Here is a 17,023-nt window from a genome sequence, read left to right as displayed (position 1 = left end):
AAAATCTGTCTGAAATTCCCGATAAAGGTTTGGTATCCAAGATATACAAATAACTAATAAATAAAAATAAATGTGTTTGTATAATGTATATATAAAGCCATTCCCCAATAGACAAATAGTCAAAGAATAAAAACAAACAGTTCTCAAAAGAATTACAAAGTATTCACAAGGACATAAAAAAAATGTTCCAAATCATTAAGAGAAATGCAAATGAAGACAACCCTGACCTTTCACCTCACACCCTGCAAATTGGCAAAAATGATCAAAAATGGCAACAGTGAGTCACTTTTGGAGGGGTTGTGGGAAGGTAGGCACACTAATATTGTTGGCGGAGCTGTGAAGTTGTACAACCATTCTGGAAAGCAATTTGGAATTATACAACTAAAAGGGACTAAAACGTCCATACCCTTTGAACCAGAGATTCCATTACTGGGCTTATATCCCAAGGAAGCCATCTATTAGGCCAAAAAGTCCTCATACTTCAAAATATTTATAGCAGCACTTTTTTCTAATAGCTAAGAATCAGAAACAAAGGACTATCAAGTGAAGAATGGCTGACCATAATGTGGTACATGAATGTAATAGAATCTTACTGTACTGTAAGAAATGTGTGACTACAGATAGTCGGGGAAAGATCTACACGAACTGATGAGCCAAGAAAACCACAAACATATTGACCACAACAATGTAAATGGAAAGAGCTACACGTATAAAAATCAAAGGTAAATGTGACAAAATGATAAAGATCAAGCAAGACTTGAATGAGGAGAGACAAGGACTCCCCCTCCCCTCCCCAAGATCCCTTCCTGGAAGTGGGTCCACAAGTGGCACACATGAGTATTTTGGAACTTTTTTAATGTATCAGTTGTGTTGATTTTTTTTTCCTTCTCTGTCTTATGGGATGGCTCTCCTGAAGGGGAAGGGGGTAGGGTAATTATGGTGACATAAGAAACAAGTCAATAAAAACTTAAAAGAATAAAATGAGAGCTATGATTAATGCTTAGTGTTTGATTATCTGATCACCAGTTCAATTAAACTATCAGTAACATTCCATTATATCAAATACTATTAAATGCATATCAAATTCCTATTAAAGGAGGACTCATCTATAATGAACCCATTTCCAAGACATAGAAATAACATTTTATTGCCTTAGTTCCACCAATAGTCCTTGAGCAAGTAGGATGGATCACTTTTTCAGGTGCCCTTTCATTTTCCAGTCATTCTTAAAAGTTACCCCCAGAGCTTCATCTGCCCTTCACAGGCAGGCACTAAAGTTCCTTACCGAGAGTAATCACAATTCCCCATCCAACTCCAGTTATCCAAAAGCCCCACATAAGAGAGGGGGAGGGAAGGAAGAAGGGGACGGTCATCTCTGCTTTGATGGGTTCCCCATAGCCCAAGTTGGGTTCAGAGTACCAGTTTTGTTATGTTTCTAGCTTCAGGACTGGGAATATAACTTATGTCTATTAAACAAACCACTCCAGCTACAGTGAAACTGTCTTAATGGAATCCCCTCCAATCAGAATCAACAAGCTAGAGATTAACTTCATAAACTATTGTCCTTTTAAACGCAGGCTTCTTTACACCAATTCTCTTGATAGAAACAGTAATTGCCAACTTCATTTTACTATCCCTAACTCGAGGTTTCTTAAAAAGTCCTCACTATCTTTCTTTTTGGGTGTAATATCTTTGCATTATTTCCTATCGTAATTAAATTATGGGAATAGCCACCTTTGTGCCAGAGACATTTGTGGTGGTCAAACATATTTTCTTTTTAAGGAAAAAAAATGACAAAAGTTGTCAAGCCCAGAAAATCACAAGACTTCATTTATACAAAAAAACTCTTAATAATTCTATTTAGAATGAGAGACAACAAGATTGAGCCTAGCACTTCCCTTTCCAACTACACTAATCTGAAAACTGAAACTGAAAACCAGCTCTATGCTAACCTCTTGTGTACATTACAAATAAATTCAACAGGTTTTAAAGATGCTTTTCTTATTTTCCCGACAAACAGAAATGTTTACTAGCTGACCTACCTTCTTCCTCTGGCACATTTCTTTAACAGATATTTATGCATACTTGTATTTAACACCTTTTTGTGACAACACCAAAAATTTGCTCTTCTGGTGGTTTCTCCAAATGTGGTTTCAATGGCTGTGGGTCGTTTTGAAACAGCGAATACCTTAAAAGGCTATAGACAACAAAGGATATTCCATTTTCCAAAGGACCATCCCCTGATTTTAAATTATTCCCATTTCTGCTTAGGGTACACTGAGCCGCCCTGCCAAGCTTCTAGCTTTTCCTGGACACCAACCACTCTTCTCCCGTGTCCTTTTTAAGATAACCCATCGGTCAAAGGAACGAGGAAAAAAAGGACTTCAAGAATTTTTTCAAAACGCTGGAGATGTGGAAAGGCGCAGATTCCTATCAACTAGGATATTGCTCTAGGTAAAAATAAGAGCAAATAAACACACTATCCATTAAAGCCTAAATATCAAGAGTGGGTATAAAGACAGGGGGAGAGTCATATGCAGAAAGTCCGATCCCAAGAGGGACTGCCTGGCCCGGCGCCAGTAAGCCACCGCCAGAGCCCCAAGGCCCGGGGCCCCAAGGTCGGGACAGGTTCCCACGCCGGGGAATCTTCGGGGAAAGTCTCCCCGTTACGACTCCACCCCCTCCCGGCCCCCATGCACCGGCATTGTCCGGCAATCGCTAAACGTCCCCCTGCACGTGACCCTGGCAGGAAAAGTGCCAAAGTTCCGACTGCAAGGGGCGTCTGGGGCTGGGGGGCCCGGGGAAGGCGGGGGGAGGGGGGTCACAATCGCGCGCCCCCCGCCGGGGCTCGGGGGAGGGGGAGGGTCAGGGCCGCGGGCCCGCGCCCCAGGACTCACCTCCGAACATGTGCGGGGAGAGGTGCGCCGGCAGCGAGCCGATCACGAGGCGGGGCCCGCCGGCGGCCGAGCGGCCCTCGTCGGGGGTGCTGTTCACCGAGTCCTGCGAGCCGTACGGGCCACTGCTGCTGCTGCTGCTGGGGATGTGGAAGGCGGACTGCGCCGCCCGGGCCCCGCCGCCCCCGCCGCCGCCGCCCAGGGAGCGGGCGCCCCCCCGGGGCCCCGCGGCCGAGCCCGAGGCGGACGGGGCCGGGGCCGGGGCGGGGGTGGCGGCCGAGCCCGAGGCGGCCGGGCCGGGGGCCGGGGGCGCGGGCGCGCGGGCCCGCACGGCGCTGCCGGCCGCGGGAAGGTCGGAGCCCGAGTAGGCGCGGGCGCGGCCGTTGCTGGCGGCGCTCTGCTTGGCGCCCATGGCCGGGCCGGGGCAGGAGCCTCAGGTGGGCCGGAGCCGCCGCGCCCCGGAGCCGCCGGGGCCGCCGCTAGGTGAGGCCGCTGTCCCCTCCCCGGGCCTCGGCACCGCCTCCTCCTCGTCTGGGACTGGGACCAAGAGCGCCGCCGCCTCCGCTGCTGCCCCCGCTGCTGTCGCCGCCTCCGCTGCCGCTGCCGCTACTGCTGCTGCTGCCTCCGCCACCAGCGCCGCCGCCGCCGCCATTCTCCGCGGCCGCCGCCTCCTCCTGTAGCCTCCGCCGCCCCAGGCCTGGGGGGAGGCGCCCGCCCGCCCGCCGCCGCCGCTGCCGCCGGGCCGCCTGCCCCCCGCCCCCGGCTCCGCCCCCTCTGGAGCGACGCCCCGCCCCCGACGGCCGTCTCTTCGCGACTCCCGGCAACCGCCGCCGCGCCCCCAGTAACGTGTGGCCGCCGGGGCCAAGTGCGAGGGCGGAGGTGGGGGGCGCTGCCGGCCGCGGGGGTGGGAGGGAGCCACGGGCGGGGCGAAAACAAAGTCGTCCCGGCCGTTGCCGGCAGTGGATATCCCTTCTCTTTGCGGGTCGCAGTTCAGCCCCGCCCCGCACCCCTTCCTCCCCCACACTGATCTCGCGCCCCAGACTTCCCACCCCTCTGCTAAGCTAAGGTACAGTCCTCTCAGGAGGAGCTACTGCTGGCTGGGCGCGAGATGGACACGCCGCTGCCCCGCCCCCTTCCCCGGCCTTTCCACCCCCGGCGGGGCCGTGTCTAGGTACAATCCGCCCCCAAGGGCACGCCTGGGGTAGGGTGGGATGACAGACAGGCTCACGGCCCCGCCCCCTGCCCTCCAAGGTGAGCGGTCCTCGGACACAGCCCCCGCCCCTTCCGCGGGCCGAACTCTGATTGGCCAGAGGGCGCAGCCCGTCTGAGGCCCGCCCCCAACTGGAAGCCCCCTCCCTCGGCCCCCCCCCCCAGGCGAGCACGTGGTCCCTGGCTGGGGAGGTGTATTAGGAAGGCAGAATTTATGATTTCAAAGAGAATCATGTACATGTCTGAACCGTTCAGAACCGCAGGATATAAGGAATTCCCTAAGTAGAAGGCAGAAGAATCAAAGCATTTATTCAAGCTCCAAAGTAGCAGACCCACGAACCAGCATCCCCATTTTGATATCTTGGTCAAGAGCTTCCAGGCCCAATTAGTCCGCCTCACAAGAGTAGCCAGGAGGTCACAGAAAAACATGATGGCATTAAACCAAATCATATTCATGCCTGCCCCCTTGGGTAAGAAGATTACCCATTGAAGATGGCGGCTGAAAAGCAGGGACTAGCGTGAGCTCCCTGCTAAGTCCCTCCAAAAACCTATAAAAAATGGCTCTGAACCAATTCTAGGACTGCAGAACCCACAAAACAGCAGAGGGAAGCAGGGCTCCAGCCCAAGACAGCCTGGATGGTCTCTGGGTGAGGTCTATCCTGCATGGAGCTGGGAGCGGAGCTGAGTGGAGCAGAGCCGAGCTGAACCTAGCCGAACCCAGTGTACCAACCAGACCAGGAGCCGGCGAAGCTTGCCCTAGCGCCCTGAATCAGTGAGCTGCAGCAGTTACCAGACTTCTTAACCCACAAACACCAAGGACAACAGAGAAGGTTAGTGGGAAAAGCTGCAGGAGTGGAAGGAGTTACTTACTCACAGCAGTGGTGGCGGGCGTGACTCTGGGCCAGCCCTTGTTTGGAGCTCCCGGGCTGAACCTAGGTGTTGGTAACTATGAATCTGTATTTGGTGTGTCTGTTAATGTTTGTAATTTGTTTGTAGTTTGCTCTGAAGTTCAGTGTGCTGGCTTTTCCCCCTGAACTAAGGGAATGATATTTGTATGCTGAATTAAAGTAAGCTTGTCAACCCCTTCACCTTGCTTTCCTTAGTTAAGCAGATCAAAAGAAGCTGTGCTGCTGGCAGCTTTCTGGGTGCTGGCTGTGGGTGGATCTTACACCCCCACAGAAGCTGCTAGCTGGATTGTTGAAACAAATGGCAGTGGAGGTGGGGCAGCTACAGAACTATAGCTGCAGTTGCTTCCGGCCCCAGGCCCACCTGGTGGGAGGAATTAAGTGGCAGATTAGAGCAGGAGTGAAGAGCCTGCTGAAGATCTAAGTCCAGTCCAGATTGGAGGTTCTTGGGGAAGGAGGAGTGCTGGTGTGGCAGAGCTGGCGCATCCCCCCAGGCTTGGAACATAGTTCTCTTAACTCTACAAGCAGTCATACCCCGCTGAAAAACTCAAGGGTCAAATTAGTTGGCTGGGAATATGGCCAGGCAGCGAAAATGCACCCAGATTCAGTCTCAGACTTTGAGACAAAGTCTCAGACTTTGGTGACAAAGAAGACCAAAACATACAGCCAGAAGAAGTCAACAAAGTCAAAGAGCCTATAACAAAAGCCTCCAAGAAAAATGTGAACTGGTCTCAGGCCATGGAAGAGCTCAAAAAGGATTTGGAAAAGCAAGTTAGAGAAGTAGAGGAAAAATTGGGAAGAGAAATGAGAAGGATGCGAGAAAACCATGAAAAACAAGTCAATGACTTGTTAAAGGAGACCCAAAAAATGCTGAAAAATACACTGAAGAAAACAACACCTTAAAAAATAGACTAACTCAAGTGGCAAAACAGCTCCAAAAAGCCAATGAGGAGAAGAATGCCTTGAAAGACAGAATTAGCCAAATGGAAGAGGAGGTCCAAAAGACCACTGAAGAAAATACTACCTTAAAAATTAGATTGGAGCAAGTGGAAGCTAGTGACTTTATGAGAAATCAAGATATTATAGAATAGAACCAAAGGAATGAAAAAATGGAAGACAATGTGAAATATCTCATTGGAAAAACCACTGACCTGGAAAATAGATCCAGGAGAGATAATTTAAAAATTATTGGACTACCTGAAAGCCATGATCCAAAAAACAGCCTAGATATCATCTTTCAAGAAATTATCAAGGAGAACTGCCCTGATATTCTAAAGCCACAGGGCAAAATAGAAATTGAAAGAATCCATCGATCGCCTCCTCAAATAGATCCCAAAAAGAAATCTCCTAGGAATATTGTCACCAAATTCCAGAGCTCCCAGATCAAGGAGAAAATACTGCAAGCAGCCAGAAAGAAACAATTTGAATATTGTGGAAACCCAATCAGAATAACCCAAGATCTGGCAGCTTCTACATTAAGAGATCGAAGGGCTTGGAATGCGATATTCTGGAGGTCAATGGAGCTAGGATTAAAACCTAGAATCACCTACCCAGCAAAAGTGAGTATCGTGCTCCAAGGCAAAATATGGATTTTCAATAAAATAGAGGACTTTCAAGCTTTCACAGTGAAAAGACCAGAGCTGAATAGAAAATTTGACTTTCAAACACAGGAATCAAGAGAAGCATGAAAAGATAATCAAGAAAAAGAATGAGAAAAAGAAATTTCAAGGGACTTACTAAAGTTGAACTGTTTTGTTTACATTCCTACATGGAAATATGATGTGTATGATTCATGAGACTTCAGTATTAGGGTAGCTGAAGGGAATATGCACACACACACATACACACACGCATATATATATATACACATATACATGTTAATGTATATATATGTATATGTGAGTGTGTATGTATGTATATATGTATGTGTGTATATATATATAGAGAGAGAGAATGGGCACAGGGTGAGTTGAAGATGAAGGGAAGATATCTAAAAGAAATAAAATCAAATTAAAGGATGATAGAGGAATATATTGAGAGAGGGAGATAGGGAGAGATAGAATGGGGTAAATTATCTCGCATAAAAGTGGCAAGAAAAAGCAGTTCTGTAGGAAGAGAAATCAGGTGAGGGGGAATGAGTGAATCTTGCTCTCATCAGATTTGACCTGAGGAGGGAATACCATACATACTCAATTGAGTAACTTACCCCACAGGAATAAAGGAGGAAGAAGATAAAAAAAGGGGGGGATGATAGAAGGGAGAGCAGATGGGGGTGGAGGTAATCAAAAACAAACACTTTCGAAAGGGGACAGGGTCAAGGGAGAAAATTCAATAAAGGGGAATAGGTTAGGAAGGAGCAAAATATAGTGAGTCTTTCACAACATGAGTATTGTGGAAGAGTTATACATAATGATACGCATGTGGCCTATGTTAAATTGCTTGACTTCTTAGGGAGGGTAGGTGGGACGGGAAGAGGGGAGAGAATTTGGAACTCAAAGTTTTAAAAACAGATGTTCAAAAACAAAAAAAGTTTTTGCATGCAACTAGAAAATAAGATACACAGGCAATGGGGTGTAGAAATTTATCTTGCCCTACAAGAAAGAAAGGGAAGAGAGGATGGGAGGGGAGTGGGGTGACAGAAGGGAGGGCCAACTGGGGAACAGGGCAACCAGAATATACGGCTGTAGCTGTCTCTGGCTCCAACAAAATCTCAATCTCCAAGCTGTCTTCTCTCCTCTTACAGAGTTTTGGACGCCATCAAGCGTCATTTGAATGACCAGGGCTTAGGCTCTGGTGATTGGTTCTTGAGTTGGCCCCTCCCCTTAGGACCCATGGAGGTTCACATCCACATAGATTAGGTTAATACCTAATAGGGGTTAGTGCCGGGGCTTAGTACTTAGTAAGGCATGGCTCTGGAGTTAGCACCTCCCCTTAGTCAGCCCCACCTTGGGCCCCACCCCAGTCACCAATTCACACCCACATAGGTTCCACACCTAAGAGGGGTTTGGGCCTGGGGCTTAGCACCTAGTAAGGCTCACTGAATTACTCAAAGAAAACAAGGGCCATTTTGCTTACCAACACAGGAGGCTGCTTCTGGGAATTGCTCTGTATGTTCCAGTTGAGGGGTTGGCAGTTAGGCTATCAGAAATCCCCCAGCCCTTGGGGGCGATGCTGAGGAAACGATGGACCTAGGAACTCTCTGCTTGGCAGTAGCCATGTGACCTTGGACAAGCCTGACATCCAGTCTTTTCAGTCCATAGCCTGTTGGTATTATGTCTCCCTGGTTTAGGCTGGGAGCTCCCGCAGGGCAGGTGCTGACCTTTGAGGTCCGGGGTGTCTAGGAGGTGTCTAATGAATGCTTGTTGACTGACCGAGTCGCCTAATCTTACCTGTAAAATAAGGAGGTTGGTCCAGATGAACACCCAAATCCCGGACAGTCCAGTGCAGTCTGGCTTCCAAGGCCATCTGGTCTGCTCTGTTCCCAGAGCCTGAATACATAATACACAGCCATTCTGGGAGGGCAGCAGACCCTAACACCACCTTTTCTGTTCTGTTTAATTCCATAAACATTTATTAAGTGCCAGGCGCTGTGCATAAACCCTGTGCTATTTTACAGATGAAAATAACATTCCTGAGAGTTCACTATGTTACCCAAATCTAAATCTGCCTCTGGGCAACTTTCACCAAAGCTCCTAGCCATGCCCTTTGGGGCCAAGAAAGACAAATAGAATGTCTCTTCCAAAAAAAAAAAGTCTTCCAAATACTTGAAACAAGTTATTTCTTTTCTTCTAAATTTTCTCTTCCCCAGATAAACACCCTCAGTTCCTTCTATATGCCCTTTGAGGGCCTGATCCAGCTCCTTCACCATCCTAGTCTCTGTCAATACTTTTCTAAAAATCAAGGCCCAGTCTGATCTGGGCAGATCTTTTAAGATGTTTGTTTTTCTGCCTCCAGCTGCCTGGGTGTGCTACTCAAGGTATTTCCTTTAAATTCTAAAGAAAAGTTCACCAGCACAAAGAACAGCAAACTCACTGACTGCAGATAATGAAGCCAAACAATCACTTCTGAGAGGATGAAGGTCAGATTCCGACCTACACTGACACAGCCAGAAAGGGACAGTCTCTAGTGATCCTAGGATCACCCCTGGGGGAAGCATGGTGAATGTTTAAAGGGGGAGGTTGTAGTAGGACCAGAGGCACAGTAGCAAAATCAGACATGGGGACACTGGGTTCTAACCTCAGGGTGCCCCTTTAAAATCACTTTGTGACCTTGGGCAAGTCATTTACGTTTGAAGACTTCAGTCTCCTCACCTGTAAAATGAGAAGGCTTAGCTAGGTGGGCTCTGATATCACACCCACCTCTCCAACTCTATCATGGCAGTTCCTGGGACATGATTGGCACTTAATAAGGGCCTTGCCTTGCCTATGATTTCTAAGGCATATGTTCAATGCAACAAACATTCACCAAGTACAAGTCTCTGTGTCCAATGGCTACAAAGACAAAAAAAAACAAACAAACTGAAACAAGACTTCTTCCCAAGAAGCTTACAATCTGCTAAGCCAGCAAATGCAAGACAGTTTAGATAGGGGGAGAGCACTTAACAACTTGGGAATAACAGCTGAAGCTCCCTTTAGGGTGAAGAAGATGTCTTTATTTTCACTAATCTTTAACTGAAAGTTAGCATTTCCTTCAGTTATTTAAAAGCCCGATTCTGATAAGGGGTTCATAGGCTTCACCACATAGCCCCAGGAGCCCGTACACATAAATGTGACAAATCTCTGCTGTAGGGGGTGACGTGGGAGTTGAGCAATGAAGGAAGTTAAGGTCAAAGTGCATTCAAGGTATGAAGACAAAAGTGGGAGATGGGATACTAAGTTACGTGGGAGTGGAGTGCAGCTAGTAGTTTGGCAGGACAAGAGTGAGGAGCAAGGAAATTCATCTGGAAAGGAAGACTAGGCTACTTTTGCAGCCATGGTTCCTATTTCTCTGCTTTCCCACATTCCCTCTAGTTAAACTAGCCTGCTAGCTAGCTGTTCCCTGTTGCACAAGTCTGCCTCCATATCTTCACCCAGGCGGTACCCTAAACCTAAATCTGGATCACCCTGGATCATTCTTCCTAGACTCAGCTCAGGTCCCTCATCCCTGGCTGGCTGGATGGTGCTTTGTCTCTCAAACTTAGTATGGAGTATAAGTGACTTTGTATCAAGGTACAAATAACTTTGTATTGAGGTATAAGTAACTTTGTATTTGCTTTTCTGGGCAGATGCCCCGTTCCCCATATGAATGTATTCAAGGGCAGCTACTGTTTCATTTTTATATGTGTCATGTTATGCCTTGGCCCTGGAAGGCTTGTTGAATAGAATTGGAATGATTAGGAGGCTTATGGAGTTAATTCATTTAGTGTACATACAGGATTACATACATGCAGCATATAGAGATTATCTAGGCCTGTTTCACAGTGTGGTTGCCCAAACCTAGTCGCGATTCAACAAATTTTGCTTTGGGGGAATATGACCCCAGCAGTAGGCTAAACCAGTTCTAGAGGAAACACAAATATGAATCCTGCAGTCAGGATTGGTGAGAGAGTGAGAGAGAGAGAGAGACAGAGGAACTGAGAGGAAAAGAGATGGAGAAAGAGAGAGCGAGAGAGAGAGAGAGAGAGAGAGAGAGAGAGAGAGAGAGAGTGTGGCTGGGAGGGAGGAGTTGCAAACTCACCCAGCTCACCTTATCTGGCTGTCCTCAGGCCATGTTTCACATCCCAGTCAGCCACCCCAGAGGCTGCCCACCTCTGCTCTCCATCCCTGTTCTGGGAACAGAAATCAAATGCTTAGCACTTAGTCTAACACAGAAAGAGCTACTTAAAATATGCTTAGGGACTGACCGAGGAGACTACCATTGCTTTAGGAAAGATGTGACAGCTCCCACGTAGGGCCTGAGATTCACCAGACTACAACTCTCTTCCCTGCCTACTACTCCCCAGTAGAATGCTGCTGCCCCCATCAGAATAGAAACTACTGGAGGGCAAGGGACTTTTCTTACTTGAGTATTTATATCCCCAGTGCCTAGCACCTGGTTAGTGCTTAATAACTTGGGGATTGATTAATATGCAGGTGATGGATTTAAAAGAACATTTTTCCTGTTTTCATAATTATAAAATGGGACATTTTGGACATTCATTTTTTTCAAAATTTGAGTTCCAAATTCTCTCTCCTTTTGCCCTTCCCCCACCACTGAGAGGACAAACAATATAATAATTATACATATGAAAATATATTGCCATGTTAGCCATGTTGCACAAAAAAGAGCAAGAAACAAACAAGATGAAAAAAGTCTGCTTCAATCCTCGCTCAGAGTTCATCAGTTCTCTGTGGTGGTGAACAGAATTTTTCATCCTGGGTCCTTTGGGATTGTCTTGACTAAGTCTTTCACAGTTGATCATCACTAGAATCTTGCTGTTACTGTGTACAGTGTTCTGTTTCTGCTCACTTCCCTTTGCATGTCTTCCTAGGTTTTTCTGAAACACTGTTTGTCATTTCTTATAGTACAACAGTATACCATCACAATCATATACCACAGATTGTTCGGCCATTCTGCAGTGGTTGGGCATCCCCTAATTTCCAATTCTTTGCCACCACAAAAAGAGCTGCTCTAAATATTTTTGTACAAATAGGTCCTTTTCCCTGTATTTTTTATTTAAGCTCTTTGGGATATAGATCTAGCAGTGGCCTTGCTGGGTCAAAAACCATACACACAGTTTAATAGCCCTTCAGGCATAATTCCAAATTGTTTTCCAAAATGGCTAGACCAGTAAGGAACATTTATTAAGTACTTACTGTTTGCCTGGTTTTTTACTAAGATGTTCTCTGCATTCCAATTTAATTTAAAGGTAATAAAAAGGTATACATTCAGTGGGCGATGGAAGGCAAGAAGGAAGGAATGTAACAAGTATGAGGAAGAGGTAAGATTCAATTTGGTTGGTTTCCTATAGATCAGATCATAATACTTCTAAATGAAAGAAACGATTATGAAGAACTTGGTCAATTTAGCTTGGTGGTATGATGTATATAGATGGAGTCAGGAAGACCTGAGTGAGAATGCTGGATCAGACAGATGTCCATGTAACTTTTCAGACTCAGGTTCCTCCTCTTTAAAATGGGGATAATAACAGTCCCTACCTCACAGGGTGGTTGTGGGAATCAAGTAAGATACAAATGCCTGTTATTATTATTAGAAGGTAAAACTTTTGTTCTAGCTTCGGAGGCTTAAAGTGGAAGATGTGGACACCTCCAGTGGACACTAGGAGGACTTTTATCAAAGTCTTCAGCACACGGAGGACAAGGAACCTCTTCACGCCATAATTTGGAGATGTGATCAAAATCACCAAGTAGCAAAGAGATGTCTTTAAAGGCAGAACAAAGGACTTCTGTCTGACTTTAACTTGACCAGGTTCCTTTTGTTCACACCCTTTCCATAGTATTTATCAGGTTTGGAGCCCAGTACATTGCACTGCCTGTGGCCTTCCTGCAGAGCTAAGTTGATCTGTAGATAACAATAGCTAGATCTCTACTCATCCCCTTTTCCATCAGCCAACCCAGGCAGGATTCACAATGACACCAAAATGAAGGCTGGGAAGAGTAAAAGGAGTAGGAAAGTGATGCCAGAGACATCTATATTTCAGTTATCCAGTCAGTCAACAAACATTTATTAAGGTCTTACTGGTGCTAGACCCTATGCTAAAAAGGGGGGGGGGTAGGGAAGAAGCATTTATATAGCACACCTACTATGTGCCAGGCACTGTAATAAGTGCTTTGCCAATATTGTCTCATTGAATTTGAAGTTCTACGCACTAAAGATACAGAGAAAGGCAAAAAATGAAAATGAAAACTCCAGAGTCCTTGCCCTCTAGGAGTGCATATTCGAATTGAGGAGACAACATGCAAGTAACTAGGTAATGCAAGGTATATACAGAGGAAATGGAAGACAATCTTAGAGGGGAAGGCATTAGAAGCTGGGAGGGAACAGGAAAGGCCTCTGAAGGAAGGTGGGTTTTGAGCTGAAGGAAGGTGGGAAGCCAGGCAAATTAAGAGGTTGGCATGGGAGAAAGTCAATGCAAAATGCAAGAAGGTGGGAAATGGGATGTCTTGTTCTAGGAATATTAACTAGGTCAGTGGCTAGATTGATTGATGAAGACTTTCGTGGGGAAAGCAGAAGTCTGGAAAGGCAGGAGGAAGGGCCCAGGTTGTAAAGAGCTTTAAATGTTAAACAAGGCTTTAAATCTGATCTTGGAGATAATGGGGAGTTCATTGAGTAAGGGAATAACATGATCTGATCTGGGCTTTAGAAAAATCACTTGAAAGAACATTGGATTCAGATTTTGCCTGGCCATCTGATTTTATAGATAAAGAAACTGAGATCCAGAGAGGTGATCACACCCTTGGTTAGTGAACAAACTGTCTCTCACCCAGTTAGAGCCTAATTCTACATCTAATGCTCCATCTCCATCTCCTGACTCCCTGGCATTTTCACTGGCTGGTCTCCTTGCATGTGTACCTGTGTCTCATCATCTCTGCCACCTGGCTTCCCTAGGCTTCCTTCAGTTACCATTCAGTCATGCGTGACCCCATTTGGGGTTTTCTTGGGAAAGATACTGCAGTGGTTTGCCATTCCTTCTCCAGCTCATTTTACAGATGAGGAAACTGAGGCAAACAGAGTGAAATGCCTTGCTCAGGGTCACATAACTAGTAAGTATCTGAGGCTGGATTTGAACTGAGGTCTTCTTGACTCTAGGCACATTGCTCTACCCACCATGCCACCTAGTTGCCCTAGGTTCCTTCGAGTCCCAGCTAAAATCTCATCTTCTACAGAAAGCCTTTCCTGATCCTATTTTACATAAGTGCCTTTCCTGGGTACCGTATCTCTCTTTTTTTTTGACCCATGTTTAGTTTGCATGGTCTCTCCTCTGTTAAACTGTGAACTCCTTGAGAGCAGGGACTGACTTGATGTCTTTTTTACTTTTCTTTGTATTTGAAATACTTAACACAGTACCTGGCACACAGTAGGGCTGGGGTGGGGAGACTGGCCTCCAGGCCACAGTTTCCCCATCCCTATAGTAGGGGCTTAACAAATGCTTGTTGACTGACTGGCTGCCCTTTCTACCCCTCCATAGCAGTCCAGGTGCTAACCACAGAATTATGGAATGTTCCAAAGGAAAAGGTCATTAAAGTTCATCTAGTGGGGGGGGGGGGGAGGAAAAAGCACCTTCTTGATTCCTCTCAGCTGCCAGTTCCTTCCCCTCTGAGATTACCTTCTATCTACTCGGTTTTGTTGTGTCAAAAGACCTGGATTCTAGCATTAGCCCTCTGGCTGTGTGACCTTAGGGAAATCAAGTTACCTCTCTGAGTCTTGGTAACCTTAAAGTGTCATATAAAATCGGGAAGTCTGGCCCTGGCTTGGTTGTTAATTGGGGATACGTATCCACTGCAGATATCAAGCTGTTGCTTCTTTTTCTTTTTTTGGAGATAATTGGAGATAAGTGACTTGCCCAAGGTTACACAGCTAATAAGTGTCTGAGGCTGGATTTGAACTCAGCTCCTCCAGACTTCAGGGCCACTGCTCTCTCTATTGCCACACCTAGTTGCCTCCAATGCTTCTTTTCAAAAGCAATGAACAAATGAGTCCATTTTAAACATTCAAAACATAGAAATGAATGTTCATAAAATATAGTAACCTGCCACTTGAGAATAAAAAGAGATTCCCATCTCTATTTTAGCATTTCTACTTAAACAACCATTTGTAGGGTCCTGGGTCTAGACCTGCGATTTTGTCACTGTGGGGTAGAAACTCTGTTTACCTACCCATTTGAAATTTATCATCCTAAAGGATTGAGGAGGGAGAAGAGCCCTAACAACTGGGGACATCAGGAAAGGCCACATGTAGCAGGCAGTAACTGAGCTGAACCAGGAAGAGAAATCTTACCTGTCCTTCAAGGCCCAGCTCAAATGCCAGCTTTTCCATGAAGCCTTCCTTGCTTTGCCCTAACTAGATGTACAGTCTACCCCTGGCCTCTCATCTCCAGAGATCAAGCTCCAGGGCAGTTAGACCACTCAGCTTCAGAACTCTCCACTCTAGGGCAGAGCTGCCGTAATTGGTGAATGAGTGAATGCAGACTCAAATAATTTAATGCACAGCAGACTAGGCCATGCTTTGCATCCCAGCATCCATCCATCCATATCATATTCTTGCCATCCACTTTTGACCTCTTACTCTGTTGGGTTTTTTTTTTTTTTTTTGCCTGCCAAGTTTCCAACCTCTTTCTCTGTTAATGAAACCCATATGACCACTGCTTTTGGAAGGAGAGTGTTCATCACCTGCCCTGTGACTCTATTCACAATCACTTGGATTCCCCAAACCAAAAGCCAAAGGATTCCCCTAGTTGACTATCACTCCCTACAAGGATTATTTCTAAAATTAGAAAATCAGTTCCTTGAAGGCAGAGACTGTCTCCCTTTCATATTTACATCTCTGGTGCTTAGCATAGTGCCTGGCACAGAGACTGCTCAATAACTGTTTTTCATTCATTCACACTAATGATCATAGCATCTTGTTGGCATTTTTCTTATACACTTGAGTTCTATTTTGCATTACTGTTGTGTATGTACCTGTCTTAACGGGGCCTGCTAGATGGCAAGCTTTCTGAAGGCAGGGATTGTCATATTGATCCAAACCTTAGGACAGGGCTTTGTTCATTGTGTTCTTAGCACCATGGAGAGAGGACTGACTGTACTTTTACTACAGCTCATCACTTCTGTGACTCTAAGTCCCCCAAACTCCCGGGACCTCAGCTGGCTGGTGGTTAAGTGAGTGACTTGCACCAGATGGCCTATGTGGCCCCTTAACTCTCTAGGTGCTTAGGTTCAAATCACTTTAACACAGAAGATGAAAGACGGTATCTGACATTACAATTACAGTGCAATTAGAAATAGGTGTCTCATTTAAACTCTAAATATAATCGTAACAGCTCTCATTTACATGGTGCTTTAAGGTTTGCAAAGCGCTTTACAGATATTAACTCTTTCATCTTCACAACAGCCCTGGGAGGTTTATTATTGTCCTTACTTTATAGTTGAAGAAACTATGGCAAGACAGACTTGCCCAGGGTCACACAGCAATAAGTATCTGATGTTGGATTTGAGCTCAGGTCTTCCCAATAGCCCCTTTCCCTCCAGTACTCTGTCCATTACAAAGCTTTTTTTTTTTCTCACATCTATTTCAGTCCTTCCAAATGGGATACTTGACAGAACTTTTTGACCTAAGGCTTCTCTGTCCCAAAGAGGCCCAAGTGCACCTCAAAAGTATCTTGTGTTAACCTGGTTATTTTAATAGATTTTTTTCCTGGTCTATTAAAGAAAAATAACACCATAAACCAAGAATCACAGCCTATTTCACATCCTCAGAATAATCTCCCATTCCCAAATGTTTAGAGAAACTATGTCAGCACCTGCTAATAAAAAATAGCTCGATTCTTTCTTGTCAACATCTGTGATTCGGTGTTAGTGAAAGCTCAAATGTTCTTATTGTGTTCTCTCAATTAAATCCACTCTGGTTGGCAAGGTCTTCCCATTTTCTGAATCTTTGAAAGTCATTGGAATATGCCCCAAATAAAACTTCAAATAGTACCTCTTTTACTGGGAGCCAATGGGAAAGATACCCAACAGGTCAATTTTTTAATACAAACTCAGGAGTTTGGAGGTAAGAGAGAAGTGAATATCAAGGCTCTAGAGTCCATGGACCTCGGAACACCAGTGGATTTTAGAGAAAGAAACCCTTTAGTTTATTCCTCTGTGGAGCAAGACAGAAAACCCTAGACCAGTGCTTAGTTGTTGCTGGGGAGGCCTCTAGGACAGGAAGCAGGGTGAGGTTCAGATTAGGGAGGAGCTTACCTGGTGTGTGTGTGTGTGTGTGTGTGTGTGTGTGTGTGTGTAAGACAGCCCAACTCTACCACTTAACTAATTATTC

At 45.8% G+C, this 17,023-nt stretch overlaps 1 protein-coding gene across 1 annotated transcript in view; it reads right to left on the bottom strand.

The window, feature by feature from the left end:
- The window catches only part of ZNRF2 (zinc and ring finger 2), a 45,482-nt gene extending 41,970 nt beyond the window's left edge, over positions 1–3,512 (bottom strand). The window contains exon 1 of the mRNA XM_036759307.1: positions 2,898–3,512. Coding sequence (XP_036615202.1) covers positions 2,898–3,306 — 409 coding nt within the window. The 5' untranslated portion in view covers positions 3,307–3,512. The remainder of the gene's footprint in view (positions 1–2,897) is intronic.
- Positions 3,513–17,023: the final 13,511 nt, after the last annotated feature.

Source organism: Trichosurus vulpecula, chromosome 5 (genome assembly GCF_011100635.1).
Source record: "Trichosurus vulpecula isolate mTriVul1 chromosome 5, mTriVul1.pri, whole genome shotgun sequence".
In the NCBI taxonomy this organism is placed as follows: domain Eukaryota; kingdom Metazoa; phylum Chordata; class Mammalia; order Diprotodontia; family Phalangeridae; genus Trichosurus; species Trichosurus vulpecula.
The sequence above is the reverse complement of the archived record's forward strand: the minus strand, read 5'-3'. Positions and strand labels throughout refer to the sequence as shown.